Source organism: Pongo pygmaeus, chromosome 21 (genome assembly GCF_028885625.2).
Source record: "Pongo pygmaeus isolate AG05252 chromosome 21, NHGRI_mPonPyg2-v2.0_pri, whole genome shotgun sequence".
Lineage (NCBI taxonomy): Eukaryota > Metazoa > Chordata > Mammalia > Primates > Hominidae > Pongo > Pongo pygmaeus.
The window spans coordinates 30655981-30675719 of record NC_072394.2 but is presented as its reverse complement, the minus strand read 5'-3'; the positions used below and the strand labels follow the sequence as shown (position 1 = coordinate 30675719).

Below are 19739 nucleotides of genomic sequence, written 5' to 3'. Positions count from 1 at the left end.
CATTGAAGCTGAGAGAGTATACAGTGTTGGCCCTGCATACCTAGTTTGCCATCAGAATTGAATGTGTTCATGCCTCCAAATATTCCAGTACTTTTTATGTGCTAAATACTGTTTTAGGCTCAAAGGATATAGCAGTGAGTAAAACAAAGTGTCTGCCTTTAAACAGCTTTTATTCTAATGCAGGGAGACAGAGTAAATAAATGTATGATAGTTAGAGATGGGGTGAGCATGTCATCCTGGGCCCCATGCTCTCTCCCCACCTCACCTCAATAGCCCTGGCATGGCAGTGGGAGGTGCACACTCATACTTTCTTCTCTGTTTCCATTTCCTGGCATCTGCAGAAGGACTGAATGAGCTCTTCCTCTTCAGGGTGTTGCCCTGAATGGTTGACTTAAGCCCTCCATTGCACAACACAGTAATGACTTGTTCTGTTCTCTTGATTTCAGATGAGACACCAATTATTGCGGTGATGGTGGCCCTGTCCTCTCTGCTAGTGATCGTGTTTATTATCATAGTTTTGTACATGTTAAGGTGAGCCTACTAACACTTCACGTTCTCTTAGATTCTGTTTCACTATCCCAGTGTCCCAGTGAACCCACACAGTCCAGTAGACAGCAGGATATACACAATGAATAGGACAGAGGGGGAATGACCCATGATGGTGCTAAAATTGAAGTTCTACTTAGAAATGATTTAAAAGCTCTACATAGTCTTCCTTAAGCCCTAAGCCCTCCCTCTTTCTTCCGTCTGTCCAAGCCCAGTCTCCCAACTCCAGTGCAAGCTAAAGCCCAGAATGGTAGTTTGGAGGTTGAGGTAAGAAACCACAGTTTGTTATTAGTGACAGGTGTTACAGGATCTTTAGGTCTAGCCCTGTTGAAGCAACCCCTAAAAGGGCCCCAGTAAGATTAATGCTCAACAAAAGCCTACTTTATTTCTGGTTGGGGCTTTGTCCCCAAACCCTTCTGGGACCCCTGGCCCTGGCATGTTGAGCTGAGCCATGTGAGTTGTGAGTTACAGGATCCCTCTTTCTAACCTTCTTTCAGGGTCCTCTAGACGTTACCACTCAAGCAGAAGCAAGGAAGGGGAACCCAAGGGAGAGAAGAGGGTGGTGCATTTATTCTCTTCCTGCTAAAGCTACTGCCCTGACTAATTGGGTTTAGCCCTGCCTTATCTTTGGCCTAACCAAAGATGTTCTGTGCTCCCTCTGTTCTTCTGCAGGGATAAAGAGAGGGGAATCATGTGCCCCCTATAATTTGTCATGTGTCTCTATCATTCTGCAGGAGACTTGTGGCCAGAACTGTGTCCACCCAATCCAAAGCTCTGGGCTTCTCCCTGGGTCTCCCAGGCTACACTGAGGAAATACCAAGATTTTTGTTTGATATATATTGTCTGTCTCCCCCAACTGTATTCCACCCACTCACCCTCTCTCTACCTGGTGTGGCTGTGCTCTGCAGTGAGCCACATGAGCCTGAATATACTGTTGGGGTTCCCTGGTTGGATTCCAGTGTGCCAAGGGTAAACAGAAGTATCCCGAGGTACTCGGTCACCCTAGCATGCTGCTGCCTCAGGGTGTGCATGACCTGTCTCTAAAAAAGCCCGATTATTTTTAAAGGAGATTTAGAAAGGCTGAATTGATGAGCAGGAATACAGAGGTGTGATTTGCCTCTCCCACCTCTGTGCTGCATTCTTCACTGTGATCATTTTCTCATCAGGTTTAAGAAATACAAGCAAGCTGGGAGCCATTCCAATTCTTTCCGCTTATCCAACGGCCGCACTGAGGATGTGGGTAAGGCATTCCTTAATGTGATGGGGAACCTTCACAAGGAAGGAAATCAAGAAATTAGGAGTTTCTCCATCCTTTTAAAAGAATACGACAATAAAAAGAGGAAAAAAAGATTTTTGAAGAAAACAGTCCTAGTTCTTACAGGCTTGGTCCATGAGGTAGAACCCCCAGTTTAGCCTCCAGAAGAGGGACTAGGTTCTCGGGGCACCTGACTGACCTTCTCCCTTGTGTACTGCAGAGCCCCAGAGTGTGCCACTTCTGGCCAGATCCCCAAGCACCAACAGGAAGTACCCACCCCTGCCCGTGGACAAGCTGGAAGAGGAAATTAACCGGAGAATGGCAGACGACAATAAGCTCTTCAGGGAGGAATTCAACGTGAGTACTTTGTTGAGGCTGGTGTATCAGCAGGGAAGAAGGCAGACCTAAAGTCAGACCTTTCAGACCTTTGGAGTCATGAAGTAAAAAATGGGCTTTTAATGTTTAAGAGGTGAGAAATGTTTTACCAAGTTTATCTGACTCCTGTATGATCATGGATAGGAAATGAAGTGAGATTTGCCTCACCTCCCTAATCTACCCATCCATTCAGTCATCATCACATCTCTTACTTCTTTTGTTTAATAAATACTTAGCAAGCATCTAATATTTGTCAGGTAGTATTCTAGTTGCCAGTGATATGATGAGGAGCAGAAACAGATCCAATCCCTATTCTCAAGGAACTCACTGTCCAGGAGGGAAACCCCACAAACAAGAACAAATATAACTGTGTAAGTTCAAACAACAGTACAGCACATGAAGGACTGGTGCATATTTGTAGGCATCCATATTAAGAGGTTGCCTTTTTGAGTCTAGAGCAGGGGTGTCAGTGTTTAAAGTAGACAATGGGATAGATCAGTGTGGGAAATGACGACCATGGGAGACTGCTTAGCACAGGTCTCATCCTGAGTATTTAGATTCATATTTTTTATAATTCCCATAAGGAAGCAGAATATGTTTTTAAACCACCAGTTGGTGATCCTAGCCTACCAGTTCTGATCCCAGATCAGAAGAGCTTCTGGCCAGCACGGTGACTCACACCTATAATCCCAACACTTTGGGAGGCTGAGGCGGGCAGATCATGAGGTCAAGAGATAAAGACCATCCTGGCCGACTTGGTGAAACCCTGTCTCTACTAAAAATACAAAAATTAGCTGGGCGTGGTGGCATGTGCCTGTAGTCCCAGCTACTCAGGAGGCTGAGGCAGGAGAATCGCTTGAACCCCAGAGGCGGAGGTTGCAGTGAGCCAAGGTCGCGCCACTGCACTCTGACCTGGCGACAGAGCGAGACTCCATCTCAAAAAAACAAAAGAAGAGCTTCCTCGAATAAATGATATTTTAATTGATACCTAATCATAGGCAAGGGTGGTGGGGACAGGGGAGTGGGGAGCCTTCCAGGCACTGGAAATAGCAGGAGAATTGTCAGGAGTGAGTGTGCTGAAGGAGGGCACACCCAGAACATGACAGGGCTGTGTGCAGCTGAAGAGCAGAGCTTCAAAGGAGGATAAGAGGTGAAACTAGTCTGGCCAGACCACAGACCTTGCAGATAGTCATGAGAGAAGTGGCAAGCCATAGAGCAGGCAGATTTACATCTTGAAAAAATGACTCGGCTGGGCACGGTGGCTCACGCCTGTAATCCCAGCACTTTGGGAGGCCAAGGCGGGCGGATCACAAGGTCAGGAGATCAAGACCGTCCTGGCTAACACGGTGAAACCCTGTCTCTACTAAAAATACAAAAAATTAGCTGGGCGTGGTGGTGGGCACCTATAGTTCCAGCTACTCAGGAGGCTCAGGCAGGAGAATGTCCAGAACCCAGGAGGCGGAGCTTGCAGTGAGCCGAGATCGTGCCACTGCACTGCAGCCTGGGCAACAGAGGGAGACTCCATCTCAAAAAAAAAGAAAAAATGACTCTGGCTTCTGTAAGGAGAATAGCCCGTGGGCAGACCAGAATAGTTGCGGGGAATACAGTTAGGGGTTACAGGTGTTAATATCAGAAGTGCTAGTAGATTGACCTAATGTCATGACTAGGAAATGGGGGATGGATTTAAGGACACAGAGGAGCAGTTCCAGAGTTGGTAAATACATCAGCTGGGGCATTGCTAAACCGTCAGCTTCCTTCACAACTTTCCACTAAGCCATGTGTCAGCTTTGCCTTATAGGCTGGCTCCTTTTTTATCAGTGGGAAAAATTTTCCCAAAAGCTTCTGGAGACTTCCCTTGTCACATGCTCCTTCTTAAACCATTCGTGAGCAAGGGAGAAAATAAGGTTACTGTGGTTGGCTGAGACTAGTCCAGATTACTCCTGGGTCAAGGCCAGGCATGCTGGCTCACACCTATAATCCCACACTTTGAGAGGCTGAGGCAGGCAGATTGCCTTGAGCACAGGAGTTCAAAACCAGCCTGGGCAACATGGTGAAACCTCATCTCTACTACAACAACAACAACAACAAAATACAAAAATTAGCTGAGCATAGTGGTACATGCCTGCAGTCTCAGCTACTTGGGAGATGAGGTGGGAGTATCGCTTGAGCCCAGGGGGTGGAGGTTGCAGTGAGTCAGATTCACTCCACTGCACCCCCAGCCTGGACAATAGAGCCAGACCCTGTCTCAAGAAAAAAATGTTTTTAGATATTCATGTGGGATATGGATGGATAACCTCACAGAATAGGAGGTCTGGTAAAGGAGGAATGGTTATTGGGTCAGTGGGTCACCATTCATATCTGCTCCATGACAGAAGGGCTTAGGGGGAGTGGTGAGTGATGTCAGATTTGCATTTTGAGAATATAATTAACTACAACGTAGAGAATAGATAAAAGGGAGAGGCAAGAGTTGAAGTGGGAGACCATTTACCAGGCAAGAGTTAACAGAATAGCTTGGACCCTTTTTGGCGGCTGTTGGAAAAATAGCACCATTTAATATTCATTACTGATTGATAAGATTTACCACATCCTGCCAGGCACAGTGGCTCACACCTGTAATCCCAGCACTTTGGGAGGCCAAGGCGGGCAGCATCTGAAGCCAGGAGTTCAAGACTAGCCTGGCTAACATGACGCAATCCCATCTCTACTAAAAATACAAAAGTTAGCCAGGCGTGGTGTCACGTGCCTGTAATCCCAGCTACTTGGAAGGCTGAGGCTGAGGCAGGAGAATTGCTTGAACCTGGGAGGCGGAGGTTGCGGTGAGCCAAGATCACTCCATTGCACTCCAGCCTGGGCAACAAGAGTGAAACTCCGTCTCAAAAAAAAAAAAAAAATTTACCACATCTCACAAGACAGCACTCCAGCCTCAGTACCATAGCTGGATCTGTGCTAGGCATTATACTGTTTTGTAATCTATAATGCCAACTGCTTCTGGGTGATGGGGTATGTGATCCCATTACTATACTTTCTTTCTGTCAAATTAGTTCTTTTCTTTTTGCATAACATTAAATTTACATAAGCATGAAATGAATTATTTGTTTGGAGGTAATATTCCCTGAAACTCCATGATAAGGTATTTCAGTAAATCCCTGGATGGTGATGGTATTCCTGAAGGCATGATAGGTAAATTCAGATAGATATTGTGGTGAGAGCCATTTGCTGTGCTACCATGGCAACCGTGTTCAGGAGCTCATTGGGCCAGCACTAGGGTAGTGAGGGAAAGGGCTGACCATCATCACCTGGGTTTCTAGCAATGAGTGCCATCTTGTGAGCATTCACATGGAACATAAATATTTTCTTTCTTGTTCTAGTTATCCACTACCCAGCGATTGGTTTAGATCCTGACCTCCAGTGAGATAAGTGGTGTGATAATTTGCTTGAAGTTCTCTTCACTAGGAGAATTTCTCTTTTATACACATTCAAAGCCATCACTTAAGTAGTATACCCCATAGCAGTCTACTTCCAGCCCAGCATGGGCCAGCATGTTTCACCAAGCAGTTTATATACCAGGCCGGACTTTTTCTTCTTCAGTTAACTGTTGATGTCAATAGGAAGTCAGAAGTATCTATTGCGGCAGTGGGTTGTGTGGTAGGCATTTTATAGAGATCACTTCCAGCTGATAATGGGATTCTGCTGGGCATGTCCAAATCTATAGCTAATTGGATCTCATAATACCTAGTTTACAAGACCGGCCCGGTGGCTCATGCCTGTAATCTCTGCACTTTGAGAGGCTGAGTTGAGCGGATCACCTGAGGTCAGAAGTTCAAGACCAGCCTGGCCAACATGGTGAAACCCCATCTCTACTAAAAATACAAAAATTAGCCAGGCGTGGCGGCAAATGCCTGTAATCCCAGCTACTCCGGAGGTTGAGGCAGGAGAATCGCTTGAACCCGGGAGGCAGAGGTTGCATTGAGCGGAGACCACGCCATTGCACTCTAGCCTGGGCGACAAGAGCAAAACTCCGTCTCAAAAAAACAAAACAAACAAAAAAACCCCTAGTTTACGATGGGGAGTTGAAGTCATTTGGATACCTGTCTGTGATCAGGCTTACAGTCTCTACCCTAGAGCCCAGTACTAGGCTAGGAGCATGCTTGCCAATAGGATCATGGTCTTATATCCATATTTTAGGGTTTTTCATTACGATTCTTCTGTTTACCTTACTACAAACACTTTAGAGCTCCATACAATCTACCAGAGCTTATTTCTCTGTGGCCTGGATCAGCAGGAGCACCTTCTCTTTTCAGATCACTCAATAAATTGGTCAGAGGCTGGGCACAGTGGCTCATGCCTTTAATCCTAGCACTTTGGGAGATGAGGCAGGCAGATTTATTTGAGACCAGGAGCTCAAGACCAGCCTGGGCAACATGGCGAAAGCCTGCCTCTTCAAAAAATTAGTTGGGCATGGTGGTGTGCACCCATAGTTCCAGCTACTGGGGAGGCTGAGGTGGGGTATTGCTTGAGCCTAGGAGTTTGAGGCTGCAGTGAGCTGTGATTGCACCACTGCACTGCAGCCTGTGTGACAGAGCGAGATCTTGTCTCTAGGTAGGTAGGTAGGTAGGTAGGTAGGTAGGTAGATTGATTGATCAGATGGATTAGATGGATTAAATTGAGAGATCAGTGTTGGATGCAAGGATAAAGTATCTGCTGTCTCCAGAACTCAAAATGGCCCAGCAAGCATTGCTCCTCTTTGTTAGCAGGAGAGGGGTGGTGGGGCAAGGGGCAACAAGTTGTCTTTTATGTTGGAGGAGATACCCTGACGTGCTGCAGGCCTTTGACTTTCAGAAAATTTGGCTGAGGTGGCAGGCCACTGTATTTTTATGTCTAACATGTACATCTAAGATACATAACTTCCTGCTCTTCATGTCTCAAATTGATGTCATTAGCGTAGTTGTCAAGGTAATGTCCTGTGAAACAGACAAAATCTTGATGAACCAGATCACAACACAGAAAGGTCAAGATGATTTATCACTGAGGCTGCTCTTGCCATGAGCAAGCAAAACTGCTTCAAGTAGTCCACACAACTTAAAAAGAACACACACTTACCCCCAGCAGTAGTCTAGGTACCAGGAGTTATATGTTAATCTGCAGAAAGTAGAGTACGTCTGGAAAAGTAACTGCAAATCTGCAAAGTCTTCTGTAGCACTTAAGATCCCGCGGTTCACATGGAGACTTCGCCTTTTGCTAAAGAGATCACTGCTCTAGGAGCTTACATTTGCTCTTTCTGTGATGGTTCTTATCCAGTGAGCTAGGGAATCTGTGTGTCTTTGGGCATCACCTAATGGCCAATGTTATTGAAAATCAAGGTGGCACAGAGGGAGGTCTAGCCAACTTCACAGAGCCGGGAGCATCTAGTTTCTTTCCCTCCCTTTTGGAGGCCCAGACAGACAGGCAGGCAGACAGACAGACTGACAGACAAGATAGATTAGATAGATTAATAGGTCCTAATGTGAAGCCACCTCAGGCCAAAATTCCTTCCATCAGCTGGCCTGCAAAGTCTCCGTTCTAACTAGCATATCTTAGCGACATTCTGAGTTCCTAGCAATTAGTTACCTCAAGGCCAGAACCTAGCGGACCCCAAAAGATGCATTTCCCTTTACCTAGTACAATTACCATGGTAAATATCTGCAGATTATTAAGAAAAGATGAGGAGGGAGGTTTATAATATATGTGTGTTAATGCGCTGTGGCGGGGTTCCTCCTTACAGATGCCTGGCCTCCCCGTTATTGAAGGGTTCTGGGTCTGAAATGACCCAGGCCTACGAGTTGGATGAGGGGGCCTTCTCTCTAGCATGGTAGTCTAGTAGGCTGCCTAAACTGACCTGGAAAGCTACTTTCCATTTCCATTACTGGGAGCTTCACAATGAATTATTCACAGCCATAAACATCTGATCATGGTCTCCAACAGTCTTTCTAGCCCACTTAGATCAAGAATCCCATTTTGAAGCAGTCCCTTCCACTAGCATCTCACTCTGCTGAGGACAGCCAGGAAAGCACTTCTGAAAGATTCCAGTGCTTTCCTCGCCGGTGTATAGCCTCAGCAAGGCATGTGTTGTGGATCCCATCAAGGGCATACTGAAGGCGTCAGTAGAAGGCTGAGCCTTTAGAGTCCATATGCCACTCTGGTCTCCTCTACTTTGTGCCCAGGTTTTTCTGGCTTTTCATGATCACCTCACTAAATCCAGCATTCATCCCAGATTTCCACTGGCGAGCCTAGCTCAACATTAAAACCATGGCCAGTTACCTGAGCTGTTACACTACCTGCAGAAGTTCTTTTGACCATACCATAATTAGAAATTTGGCTTTATCCAGGCTGGGCCCAATGGCTCATGCCTGTAATCCCAGAACTTTGGGAGGCTGAGGCAGGCAGATCACTTGAGGTCAGGAGTTTGAGACCAGCCTGACCAACATGCTGAAACCCTGTCTCTACTAAAAATACAAAAATTAGCCGGGTGTGGTGGTGAGTGCCTGTAATCCCAGCTACTCGGGAGGCTGAGGCAGGAGAATCGCTTGAACCTGGGAGGCAGAGGTTGCAGTGAGCCAAGATTGCGCCACTGCTCTCCAGCCTGGGGGACAGAACAAGACTCCATCTCAAAAAAGAAAAGAAATTTGGCTTTAACCAAAAGTCATACTCTCCCTTCCTTGTTATAACATCTCCAAAATCTATGTCAACAATTGTTCCTATCATTTGTAATGATCCAGCTCAGTGAATTCCTGTAGTTTATTCTGGGTATTTATTAGCTCTTTACTTTTCTTCCCCCCTGTAGAGACGGGGGTCTTGCTGTGTTGCCCAGGCTGGTCTTGAATTCCTGATCTCAAGCAGTCCTCCCACCTTGGTCTCCCAGAGTGCTGGGATTACAGGCATGAGCTACTGTGCCTGGCCAGCATTTTACTTTTCTACCTTACTTATGCATTTTACCCTCAGGTCGTGTTATGCTTGCATTCTGGTAATGTGTGAGCAGTGCAGGCTGGGTTGTGGGGCAGTTTTCATCATGACAGCAAGATGCAGTAGAGAGCATAATAGAGATTTTTGGAAATTAGCTTTCTTTGGGTCCTCTCTTTTATCATCATTTCTGTTGTCTCACTTAAAGCCTTATCTTTCTCATGAGCAACCCAGGAAAGATGTGAATTCTGTGGCATTAAAATTCAGCAACTAGCAAAATTTGGAAATCTTAACATTTCATTTAGCAAAATACATATATAGTAATGTAAAGGCCCTGAGTCTTGGGTTTTCATTTCAAGGTGAGCATTTGATATTGGAGCTGGGATATTTCTTGTTTTGTTCTCTAATATTGTCAGAAGTAATCCTACTCCTTGGTTTCAACATTTCCCCTCTCCTTTTAATTGGGACACCCCTACTCCTTTACCACCAGCTTGAACACATCACAGGTAATTGCAAGCAATAACTAAAATAGTAGTTGTGCAGCTATGAACTGTGAGCAGCTTGCTCTTTCCCATCCTGGCAATTGGTTGTCAGTTTCTTTCCTTCCATCTGAACCCAGTAACATCACCCACGTTTCCCCTAGCAGTCTCTCAACTACAACCCACTCTGATAGTAATTGCTAAATCAGTTAAGGTCCTCTAGTTAAAAGCAAGAGAAGTCAACTCAACTAAATTAAGCAAAAACAAACAGAACTATTGATTTGGGAAGACACTGGAGGAGCTGGCAGAATCAGAAGGTAAGTTGGAGTACCAAGTCTCAGGTAGAGCCGACCTTGATGGCTTTGGGGCCCTTCTAGGGAAGCCCCTGCTTCTTCCTAGTTTTCAAAATCGTGGGAGAGAATCTGATTGGCTCAGTATGAGTCAGGTATGACTGTGCTTGGATCAGTCAGCCCTGGGAGGGAAGAGGAGAAATAACACATAGGGCAAACAAACCAATTTGTGTCTACTGTCATAGAATAATATTTGTAATAACCATCAGATGGAGAAGGCCTTTCTAAGCTACTTACAAGATTTAGATGCCAGAATGGAAAAGTTTGAAAGATAGTAAATATATTAAAATGTGAAACATCTTTGTGACAAATGATGTCATAAAAAATGGCCAACTGGGAGAATCTATTTGCCATAGGTAGACAAAGAATGTTCCAGAATATACAAACCTGTCAGTAAAAGGTAAACAATCCAGTCAAGAAATTGGCAATTTACAGAAGAAATACAGATGGTCTATAAAAGATATGAAAAGAAGATCAACTATATCTAGTAATCAGGGAAATACAGATTAAAGCTAACCATTATTTTAGACCTATCAGATTTGAAAATTTAAAAAGATTTATATCAAATGTGGACAAAAGTATGGGGCTGCAGAGACTTACAGGTGGGGGAGTTTAAATTGGTATTGCATTGAAGGGATGATTTTGGCAGTACCAATCAGTATTTAAATGTTTGAGTTTTCTGACCAAGCTTCTGAGATTCTTAACAGAAAAACCCTCATTGTACAAATATGTATTTGTGCAAGGATGTTTACGACAGCATTATTTATAATAGCAAAGAACATAAAAAAGCAAATATCTGTCAAATAGAATGGCCAGATGATTTCTTATATCCATTATGATATTCTATACTATCATTAAAATAAATGTGTTCACATAGATCTCTAAGTCATATTGTTATGTGAGAAAACATATGTGGGATAATTTCATTTTTGTTTTCAAAAATATGTGTATCTGTGTGTGTTTGGGTATGTTAATGCTTTTTTTTTTCTAAGTCTGAAAGACTACAAATTGTCAACAGTGGCTGCCTACAAGGGGGCTGGAAGAGAGGAGAGACATAATAGGGAACTTTGTTTTCTACTAAATTATTTGACTTAAAACAAGCATATTCTTTTTATAATACTTTTAAAGCAGATTTTTTTAAATATGGGAAATAAATCTAATGGACTTAGTTTGCTTCGATGGATATATAACATCTAGAATAAAGAAGTTGCTATGCCTAGTTTGAACTGTGTCAGGAGTCTTGTGGTCAGGTCTCTATAAAAAGGGGATATCACCAAATGGGATGTTGTTCTGGAGAGAAACTGGACCATGGGGGTGAATAACTAAAGGAACAACACTCATAGGAGATGACAGCTGTTTTCAGATATGTGACAGGCTAAAAGGAGACTGCAGCATTTCCGTGAATGCCCACCTGATTAGAAGTTCTAGGCTGTGTCTTTCATCCTAATTACAAGCTGGAGCTTTTTTGTTCACCAGCATTTGTCTTTCTAGGAATCATTGAATTTATTCAAAAGAAATACTTTGAAAAACCACTCAGAAGCCCCCATTTTCAGGGAAAATTGAGGTCTTTAAGGCATTATCAAGGTTTAAAAAGAAACAAAAAGATAAAATTGCGTTAGCTCCTGGCTGGGTGCAGTTGTTCATGCCTGTAATCTCCCAGCACTTTGGGAAGCCAAAGTGCTTCCCAAATTGAGGCCAGGAGTTTAAGACCAGCCTAGGCAATGTAGCAAGACCTTATCTCTACAAAAAAATTTTTTTTAATTAGCCAGGCGTGATGGCACATGCCTGTAGTTCTAGCTATTCAGGGGGCTGAGGTGGGAGAATCATTTGAGCCCAACACTTGGAGGCTACAGTGTGAGGTATAGTACTAACTTTATAGAGCTACAGGAGCTACAGTGAGCTACAGTCATCACTGCACTGCCCTCCAGCCTTCTGGCTACCAGAGGGAGACTCTGTCTCAAAAGAAAAAAAAAAAAAAAAGGCTTAGCTCCTGAGAGGAATGGGATAGGAGAGAAAGAAAAGAGGGAAAGAGGTGAAGCCAGTGAAATAGTCAGAATCTGTGCAGTGTGAGATGTGACCTTCCTCAGGACCTCACATCTCTTAGATTGCCAGGTGACGAAGGCATGTGTGTGTCATCTAGTGATGGGACTGAGTGTGACATCTGAGTTGAGATGGGTGAAATCGCCTCTACATTGGTGAGTTGTCCCAAAATAAGTGAATCAGAGTCAAAGTCCTATGGGAATTAGCAGGAACTGTGACAAGGGCTTTGGAATTCCACTGTCCAGAGAGTTGGGAGTTTGGGCTTTGCAAGGGGCAGAAAAGATGCCCGCTGACATCTGGGTTTTACATTGCTTAGTACTAGGGAAATGCAAAAGAAATTGTGTGTCTGGGTGTTGGGTCATTTTAAACAGAACTGTTCCAAGACCTACCTTGGAAGGTAGTAGATTTCCTGTCACTCTAGTGTTCAGGCACTGGTGACTATTGGGTGAGAGTATTGAAAGGAGATTCAAACTTAAAAGTGAATGAGATTCAGACCTGTACTGGAGATCTAGGCAAGAAAAGAAAGGTATAAGGATTGCAAAGGAAGGGACAAAATATAAATTTTTCACAGACCAAATATTGTCTTCAGAAAAACCCACAGATTCATCAGACATATTATAGAATTAATAAGTTATTTTAGCAAGGTTGCTAGATACAGAAGCAGCATAAAAATTTAATGCATTTCTATACATAGGCCACAAACAGAAAACCTAATAATACTTTTTAAAAGGTGCCAATTACAATAGCATCCAAATGTAAAGTACCTAGGAATGGATTTAACAATTTAGAGAAAATTATTAAAATGTTTGAAGACATTAAAGGAAAATAGCTTAAATTAGTGAAGAGGTAGGATCAATGGATTAGGAGGCTCAATTTTGTAAAGATGTCAATTCTCCCCCAAGATGTATAGATTCAATGCAATTCCAATAAAAATCCCAACAGGTTTTTTTGTGGAACTTGACAAGCTGATTCTAAAATTTATATGGAGGAGAAAAGATTCAAGAATAGCCAAGACATTCCTGAAGAAGAAGAACAAGGTGAGGAGACCTGCCTTACCAGATATAAAGAGATTATAAAATTTTAGTAATTAAGACAGTTCTGTGTTGGCACTGGGATAGACAGATCGACCAATGGAATGAAATAAAGAGCCCAGAAGCAGATCCATGTGTAAGTGGAAACCTATCTATGACAGAAATGCTCTTGCAGTTTGGGTGGGGAAAAGATGGTCTTTACAATAAATAGTGCCTGGGACCATTGGTAACCCTGTGGGAATAAATGAAATTGAATGCTTGTCACATACCCAACACAAAAACCAATTCCAGTTGCTGTAGACACTGAAATTTAAAGGACAAAAATGATAAAATGTAGAGATCATAATGTAGTAAAATATACTTCTAATCTCACAGTAGGAAAGGATTTCTTAAGACTTAAAATGTTGATAAAAGGGAAGATTGATGAATTTACATGAAAATGCAAAACCTCTGTTCGTAAATGATACCATAAAGAAGATGAAAGGGAAGGCCACAACCTTGGTAAAAGATAACACAGGTAACTAATAAAGGAAGAGTATCCAGAATATATAAAGAACTTCTACAAATTGTTGAGAAAATAAGTAGGCTGGGCGCAGTGGTTCGTGCCTGTAATCCCAGCACTTTGGGAGGCTGAGGTAGGCGGATCACAAGGTCAGGAGTTCGAGACCAGCCTGGCCAACATGGTGAGACCCCTGTCTCTACAAAAAATACAAAAAAAATTAGCCAGATGTGGCGGGTGCCTGTAATCCCAGCTACGGGGGAGGCTGAGGAAGGAGAACTGCTTGAACGCAGGAGGTGGAGGCTGCGGTGAGCCGAGATCACGCCACTGCACTCCAGTCTGGGTGACAGAACAAGACTCCATTTTGAAAATAATAGTAATCCAGTAGGACAACGGGAAAAACACTTGACTAGGTACTTCACGGAAGAGGAAACTCTTTTGACCAGTATGCTATGGAAAGATGATGAACCTCATTAATAATCAGAGAAATGTAAATCAGTTAATACAAAGTCTGACAGTAGCAAATGTTGATAAGGATACAGAACTGGAACACTACATTGCTGGTGGGAGTATAAATTAGTACAACTTCTTTGAAAAACAATTTGGCCTTATCTGGTAAGGTTAAAGATACCTGTACCTGAAATTCTTGCACATATGCACAAGAAAGATACAAAAATTTGTCTCAAAGCAGGACCTTTAACTGTAAACAACCCAAATATTCATCAGTAGTAGAATGGATAAGTAAATTTTAACACGGTCTCCAATGGAGCACCACAAAGTAGCTGAAGTAAGCAAACATCCAGGATGAATCTTAGGAACGTAATGTTGAGCCAAAGAAAAAAGCAGCTCACCAGTTAATCACGATTCCATTTTCCTCAAAAACTAGACTAGCAATAATAATACATTGTTTTGGATGCAAAAAATATGAGATACAAATAAAGGAATGTAATGATAATTATAAAACTTCAGGTTTACCAGTGAGAGGGGAAGGAAGAGGATATAAGGAGAGGAGCACAAAGAGAGCTTCTAAGTTAAATTATGTGATGGATACTTTTTAAAAAATAAATAACAAATTTGAAAAAAATTTCTTTTTAACTGACATGTCTTTAAAAAATGAATGGGTGCTTAGCCTTGGTTCCAGTTAAGGCTTAAACGAGATGAAACGGTCTTCGATGCCACCTAGTGTTTCTAGAGAGTTTAACATTTTATAGACTTCTGCTCTAGCTGCTCCTTCCTAGCTCTGTGAGCTAGGTTTTTCAGAGTAGAAACCAAAAGGAGTAGGATTCACCTTGTTTTCATCCCTGACGTAGGCTCTTCATTCTGAACCTTTGCATCTAGTGCTGTGTTCTCCAGGGCAAGCCCTTTCTTCTCTCTTGTTAAACAGTGGCTCATGTTTCTTCCTGACTCTTTTTAGGAGCCTTAGTCCACCTGGAGACCTAGTTTTTCTTTATCATGACTGAGGGAGCTAGGGATGCTGATAGGGCTGTGAGATGTAGTCTTCGTTATTCCTGACATTTTCGTATTGAAGACTGTTTTCAAGAGTCTTGCTGTCCCTACGTCTGTTCTACATTTTAGAGAAGGGATGCACAGGAAAAGTAGTGCCTCTGGATTAGCCATCAGGGCTTAAAAAACTGACATCTCATCCTGCCCTGTACTTGGGTGGAAACCTGTGGAAATCTATGTGAAGGAAGAGAATGCAAACTGTGGGTGAATTGAGAAATTCCGATCTAAAATAATGGTCTCTACTGTGTGTGTAAGAGTCCAGCCCAGGAAACTTTTCTTCCTTTTATGTATTCACAGCATAGGGTCAGGGGTAATTGCCTCTGTTAGTAAAATAACATGCAGGACCTCCAGGGTTTTAATCTGAAAGGAAATCTCTTGAGTAAGTGAGGGCAGATGGATTTTGAGGTCCTAATTTCCCTGTCTTTGGGTCTTTCACTTTAATTTATCCTGTCATTGTCATGCTGGTTTCCAGTAAATATATTTGCTCCTTTCTTAAAGCTCTTGCTTCCCAGCCTGGGCAACATAGCAAGATCCACCTCTACAAAAATAAAAATTAAAAAATTAGCCAGGCATGGTGGTGCTGTGCCTGTAGTCCCAGTTACTCAGGAGGCTGAGGCAGTAGGATACCTCCAGCCCAGGAGTTCAAGGCTGCAATGAGCTATGATGGCGCCACTGCACTCCAGCCTGGGTGACAGAGCGAGACCCTGTCTCAAAAAAAAACAAAACAAAAAACTCTTGCTTCCATCTGACAAAAATTGGTTCCCTTTGGGTTGGCATTTCCTTTATTCAATCTTTTTTTTAATTATTATCAAAGACAGAAACCTTCATTCTTCATTTCTGCCTCTTGCTCTTCCCAGTCCACTTTGCCTTCATTCCATCTCCAAATGTAGTAATTTTTTTTTTTTTTTTTTTTTTGAGACGGAGTTTTGCTCTTTCTGCCCAGGCTGGAGTCCAATGGCGCAGTCTTGGCTCACTGCAACCTCCATCTCCCGGGTTCAAGCAATTCTCCTACCTCAGCCTCCCAAGTAGCTGGGGTTACAGGCATGTGCCACCATACCCGGCTAATTTTTTGTATTTTTAGTAGAGATGGGGTTTCACCATGTTGGTCAGCTGGTCTCGAACACCAGACCTCAAGTGATTCACCCGCCTCGGCCTCTCAAAGTGCTGGGATTACAGGCGTGAGCCACTGCGCTTGGCCCAAATGTAGTAATTCTAATTCCAGAATATGTCTCAAATGCATCCATTTCCTTGTATCATCATTTTTCCATGCTTCTCTTCTTGCCCCTCTCTAGTCTATTTTCCATATAATAACAAGTAATTCTTTAACATGGAAAATGGATCACACTTTTAAAACCTTCAATGATTTCCTCATGCACTTAACATAAAATTTGAACTCCCTATTCAAGGACCTACCTGGAAATGGATGACCTGACTTTGCCAGGTTCATCTCTTCCTACTTCCTCCTGCCATTCCCATCAACCTCACCTTCTGCGTGATACCTGCACTGATTTTCAGTTCCTCACACAACCAAGCCTTCTCCCACCTCTGGGTTACCGCAGATGCTGTTCTCTGTGTCTGGAATACTATTTTCTATACTCATCCTTCCTCAGAGAGACCCACCTGTAATCCAGATTTGGTGCTTTCTGATAATTCATCTCTAGTAGCATTCTGTTCTTTGATTGCATTCATCATGGTATATAATTATATATGTACTTGTTTCATTTGTTTAATGTCTGCTTTTCACCTACAAGTTTATATTGTCCTTGAGGGCGAGAACTGCACTTACATTTGATTCCCCACTCTTTGCTCTGTACCTAGCCCAGTGCCTGGTAGGTACAAAATATATATTTGTTGAAAGAATGAATGAAAAGTAATGCATGAATTGTTCCTCTGCTGCTGAATACTATGGTTGTTCTCAGTTTTGGGTCATTCTAAATAATGATGAAGTAAATAATTAGGACATAAAGATTTTTATTTCCTTAGCGTATGTTCTCAAAATTGAAGTTGCTAGGCCAAAAAGTATTTTCAAAAAGTTTTTTTAAGGCTCATAAAATGTATTTCCAAGTCACTTACTCGGAATTAGTGCTGGAATTTTAAACTGCCTCCCTTTTTGCTTTCTTGTTTGTTTTTATAGTGTCAGAGTTTCACTGTGTCACTCAGGCTGGAGTGCAGTGGTGTAATCATGGCCTTGAACTCCTGGGCTGAAGTGTTCCTCCCACCTCAGCCTTCTGAGTAGCTGGGACTACAGGCATGCACCACCATACCTGGCTAATTTTTTTTTTTTTTTTTAATGTAGAAATGAGGTCTTGCTGTGTTGCCCAGGCTGGTCTCAAATTTCTGGCCTCAAGTAGTCCTCCCACCTCTACCTCCCAAAGTGCTGGGATTACAGGCATGAGCCACCACACCCAGCTCCTTTTTTCATCCTTAATTTTGAATATATGAAACATACAAGAGGAGGACAGATCAAATAATAAAATTTAGCTTCCCACTCTCATAAAACTCATTTATTTGAATACTTATTCTTTGCCACACATGAGATTATTTCCTTATGTGGCAGATGTTGCTGTTCCAATTTTATGTATTTATTTATTATTTATTTTTGAGATGGAGTCTCGCTCTGTCACCTAGGCTAGAGTACAATGGCGTGTTCTCGGCTCACTGCAACCTCTGCCTCCCGGGTTCAAGCAATTCTCCTGCCTCAGCCTCCTGAGTAGCTGGGGTTACAGGTGTGCACCACCATGCCCAGCTAATTGTTGTCTTTTTAGTAGAGACAGGGTTTTGCCTTGTTAGCCAGGCTGGTCTCAAACTCCTGACCTGAGGTGATCCACCGCCTCAGCCTCCCAAAGTGCTGGGATTACAGGCATGAGCCACTTCACCCGGCCCCAATTTTACAGATGAGGAAACTGGACCTAGAAATTTTAACAGATGTGCTCAAGTTCATATAAACACAGACTATCTCATGTCAGATCATTGTGTGATAACCTCCCTGCACTAATTTACATTTGCTCCAAAACTGCTGCAAATTTAATGTCACCTCACCCAAATCTTCTGCTTCTTAACTGCTGCATCTATATGAATGCCCTCCCACCCACCCACCAGTCCTTGCTTCCTTGCCACATGATGCTAGAGGCTGGGGTGCCATGCCCCCTTACATCCCTAGAAAGAGATTAAATCAGCTGGCCATCCATAACCTTCCTGTGTGGTTCACTCTGAGATGCATGTCTTCTTTGTGTGGTGGTAATTAGCATGAGGATAAATGTTCCATTCCTTCAGGTATGTCCCCATTCCAGTTTACAAGGGTAGGCCATTTTGGCCCAGCATCATAACAACAGGCTCCTAACCATATAGTAATCATGTAAAGAGCATGCTATACTTACATAATAGAAAGGGCATTCTGCCCCCTGAGGATTCTTGTGTTGTTGAACTCTAAGGAGCTTGTGGCTGTTTAGGGGGAGAGGGACATTCTCTGTGTTAGGCTGCAGGTATTCACCTGGGCCCATGTCTTTCCCCCCAGGAAAAGGTAGAACATGCTACCAGGTCGGGGTTTGGTGCAGCAGTTTGCGTGTTTGATATTTATCCCTGCTAATAATTCCTCTAATTTCTCTTAACCTTTCAGGCTCTCCCTGCATGTCCTATCCAGGCCACCTGTGAGGCTGCTTCCAAGGAGGAAAACAAGGAAAAAAATCGATATGTAAACATCTTGCCTTGTGAGTGTCTTTAGTGTTTCTTGGGATGTAACCTGAAATTACATCTCTGGAGGGATTTTCTGAAGATGGAAAGAATCTTGCAATTGGGCACAGCAGGATGAATAACAAGAGTGCGTTCATGGCAGGACTCAGTCGCTCATACCTGTAATCCCAGAACTTTGGAAGGCCAAGGTGGGAGAATCACTTGAGCCCAGGAGTTTGAAACTAGCCTGGGCAATATAGTGAGACCTCATCTCTACAAAAACCTTAAAAAATTAGCCAGGCATGGTGGTGTGTGTCTGTCGTCCCAGCTACTCAGGAGGCTGAGGTAGGAGGATCCTTTGAGCCCAGGGGGGCAGAGGTTGCAGTGACCCAAGATCGTGTCGCTGCATTCTAGCCTGGGTGACAGGGCAAGACCCTGTCTCAAAAAAATAAAATAAGTGAAATAAATAATAATAAATAAAATAAATAAATAAGAGTAGGTTGAAGACTTTGGGCTGAAAGAGCCTTTATGGATCCCACATACTCAGAGTCAATTAATTAGGATGATCCAGGAGGATTTTTGTGTCAGGCCTAAAGTTTCTAGGAGGTCCTGGAGAACAGCTTCACTAGGATCAGGCAGGAAGCAGGGGGTGATGGTGGTGGTAGAGATGGTTTTTTGTGGTATTCATTGAAAGAAATTCTAATGCCGAGTTCTCTGTATAAACCCTTCCCAGAGTTAGCCATTGCTAATCAGTTGATCCATAAGCTAACAGACATTTTTCTAGTCCATTGGTATCCAGAATGGGATATGCATAATTTAATGAGATATGAGAGGAAGATGTTTGAACCTCACTTGATTTTTATATTTGCTTTTCCAAAAAAAAAAAAATTCCTAATCCTCAGAACCTGTGAAAATGTTTTTTCTTTTTTATTTTTTGTAGAGATGGTCTTGCTGTGTTGCCTTGGCTGATCTCAAACTCCTGGCCTCAAACAGTTATCCTGTTTTGGTCTCCCAAAGTGTTGGGATTACAAGCATGAGCCAGTGAGCCCAGCCAGT

At 43.0% G+C, this 19739-nt stretch overlaps 1 protein-coding gene across 7 annotated transcripts in view; it reads left to right on the top strand.

Annotated features, from left to right (window-relative positions):
- PTPRA (protein tyrosine phosphatase receptor type A) overlaps nt 1-19739 on the top strand; it is a 171567-nt gene that overhangs the window by 121405 nt on the left and 30423 nt on the right. For 6 of the 7 annotated variants that reach the window (XM_063659540.1, XM_054466628.2, XM_054466625.2 and 3 more), the window contains 4 exons: nt 447-531; nt 1713-1786; nt 2022-2158; nt 18631-18721. In XM_063659540.1, coding sequence (XP_063515610.1) covers nt 447-531; nt 1713-1786; nt 2022-2158; nt 18631-18721 — 387 coding nt within the window. Of the gene's footprint in view, nt 1-446; nt 532-1712; nt 1787-2021; nt 2159-12929; nt 13019-18630; nt 18722-19739 lie in introns of those variants that run through there. The other variant, XM_054466630.2, reaches the window with a different exon arrangement.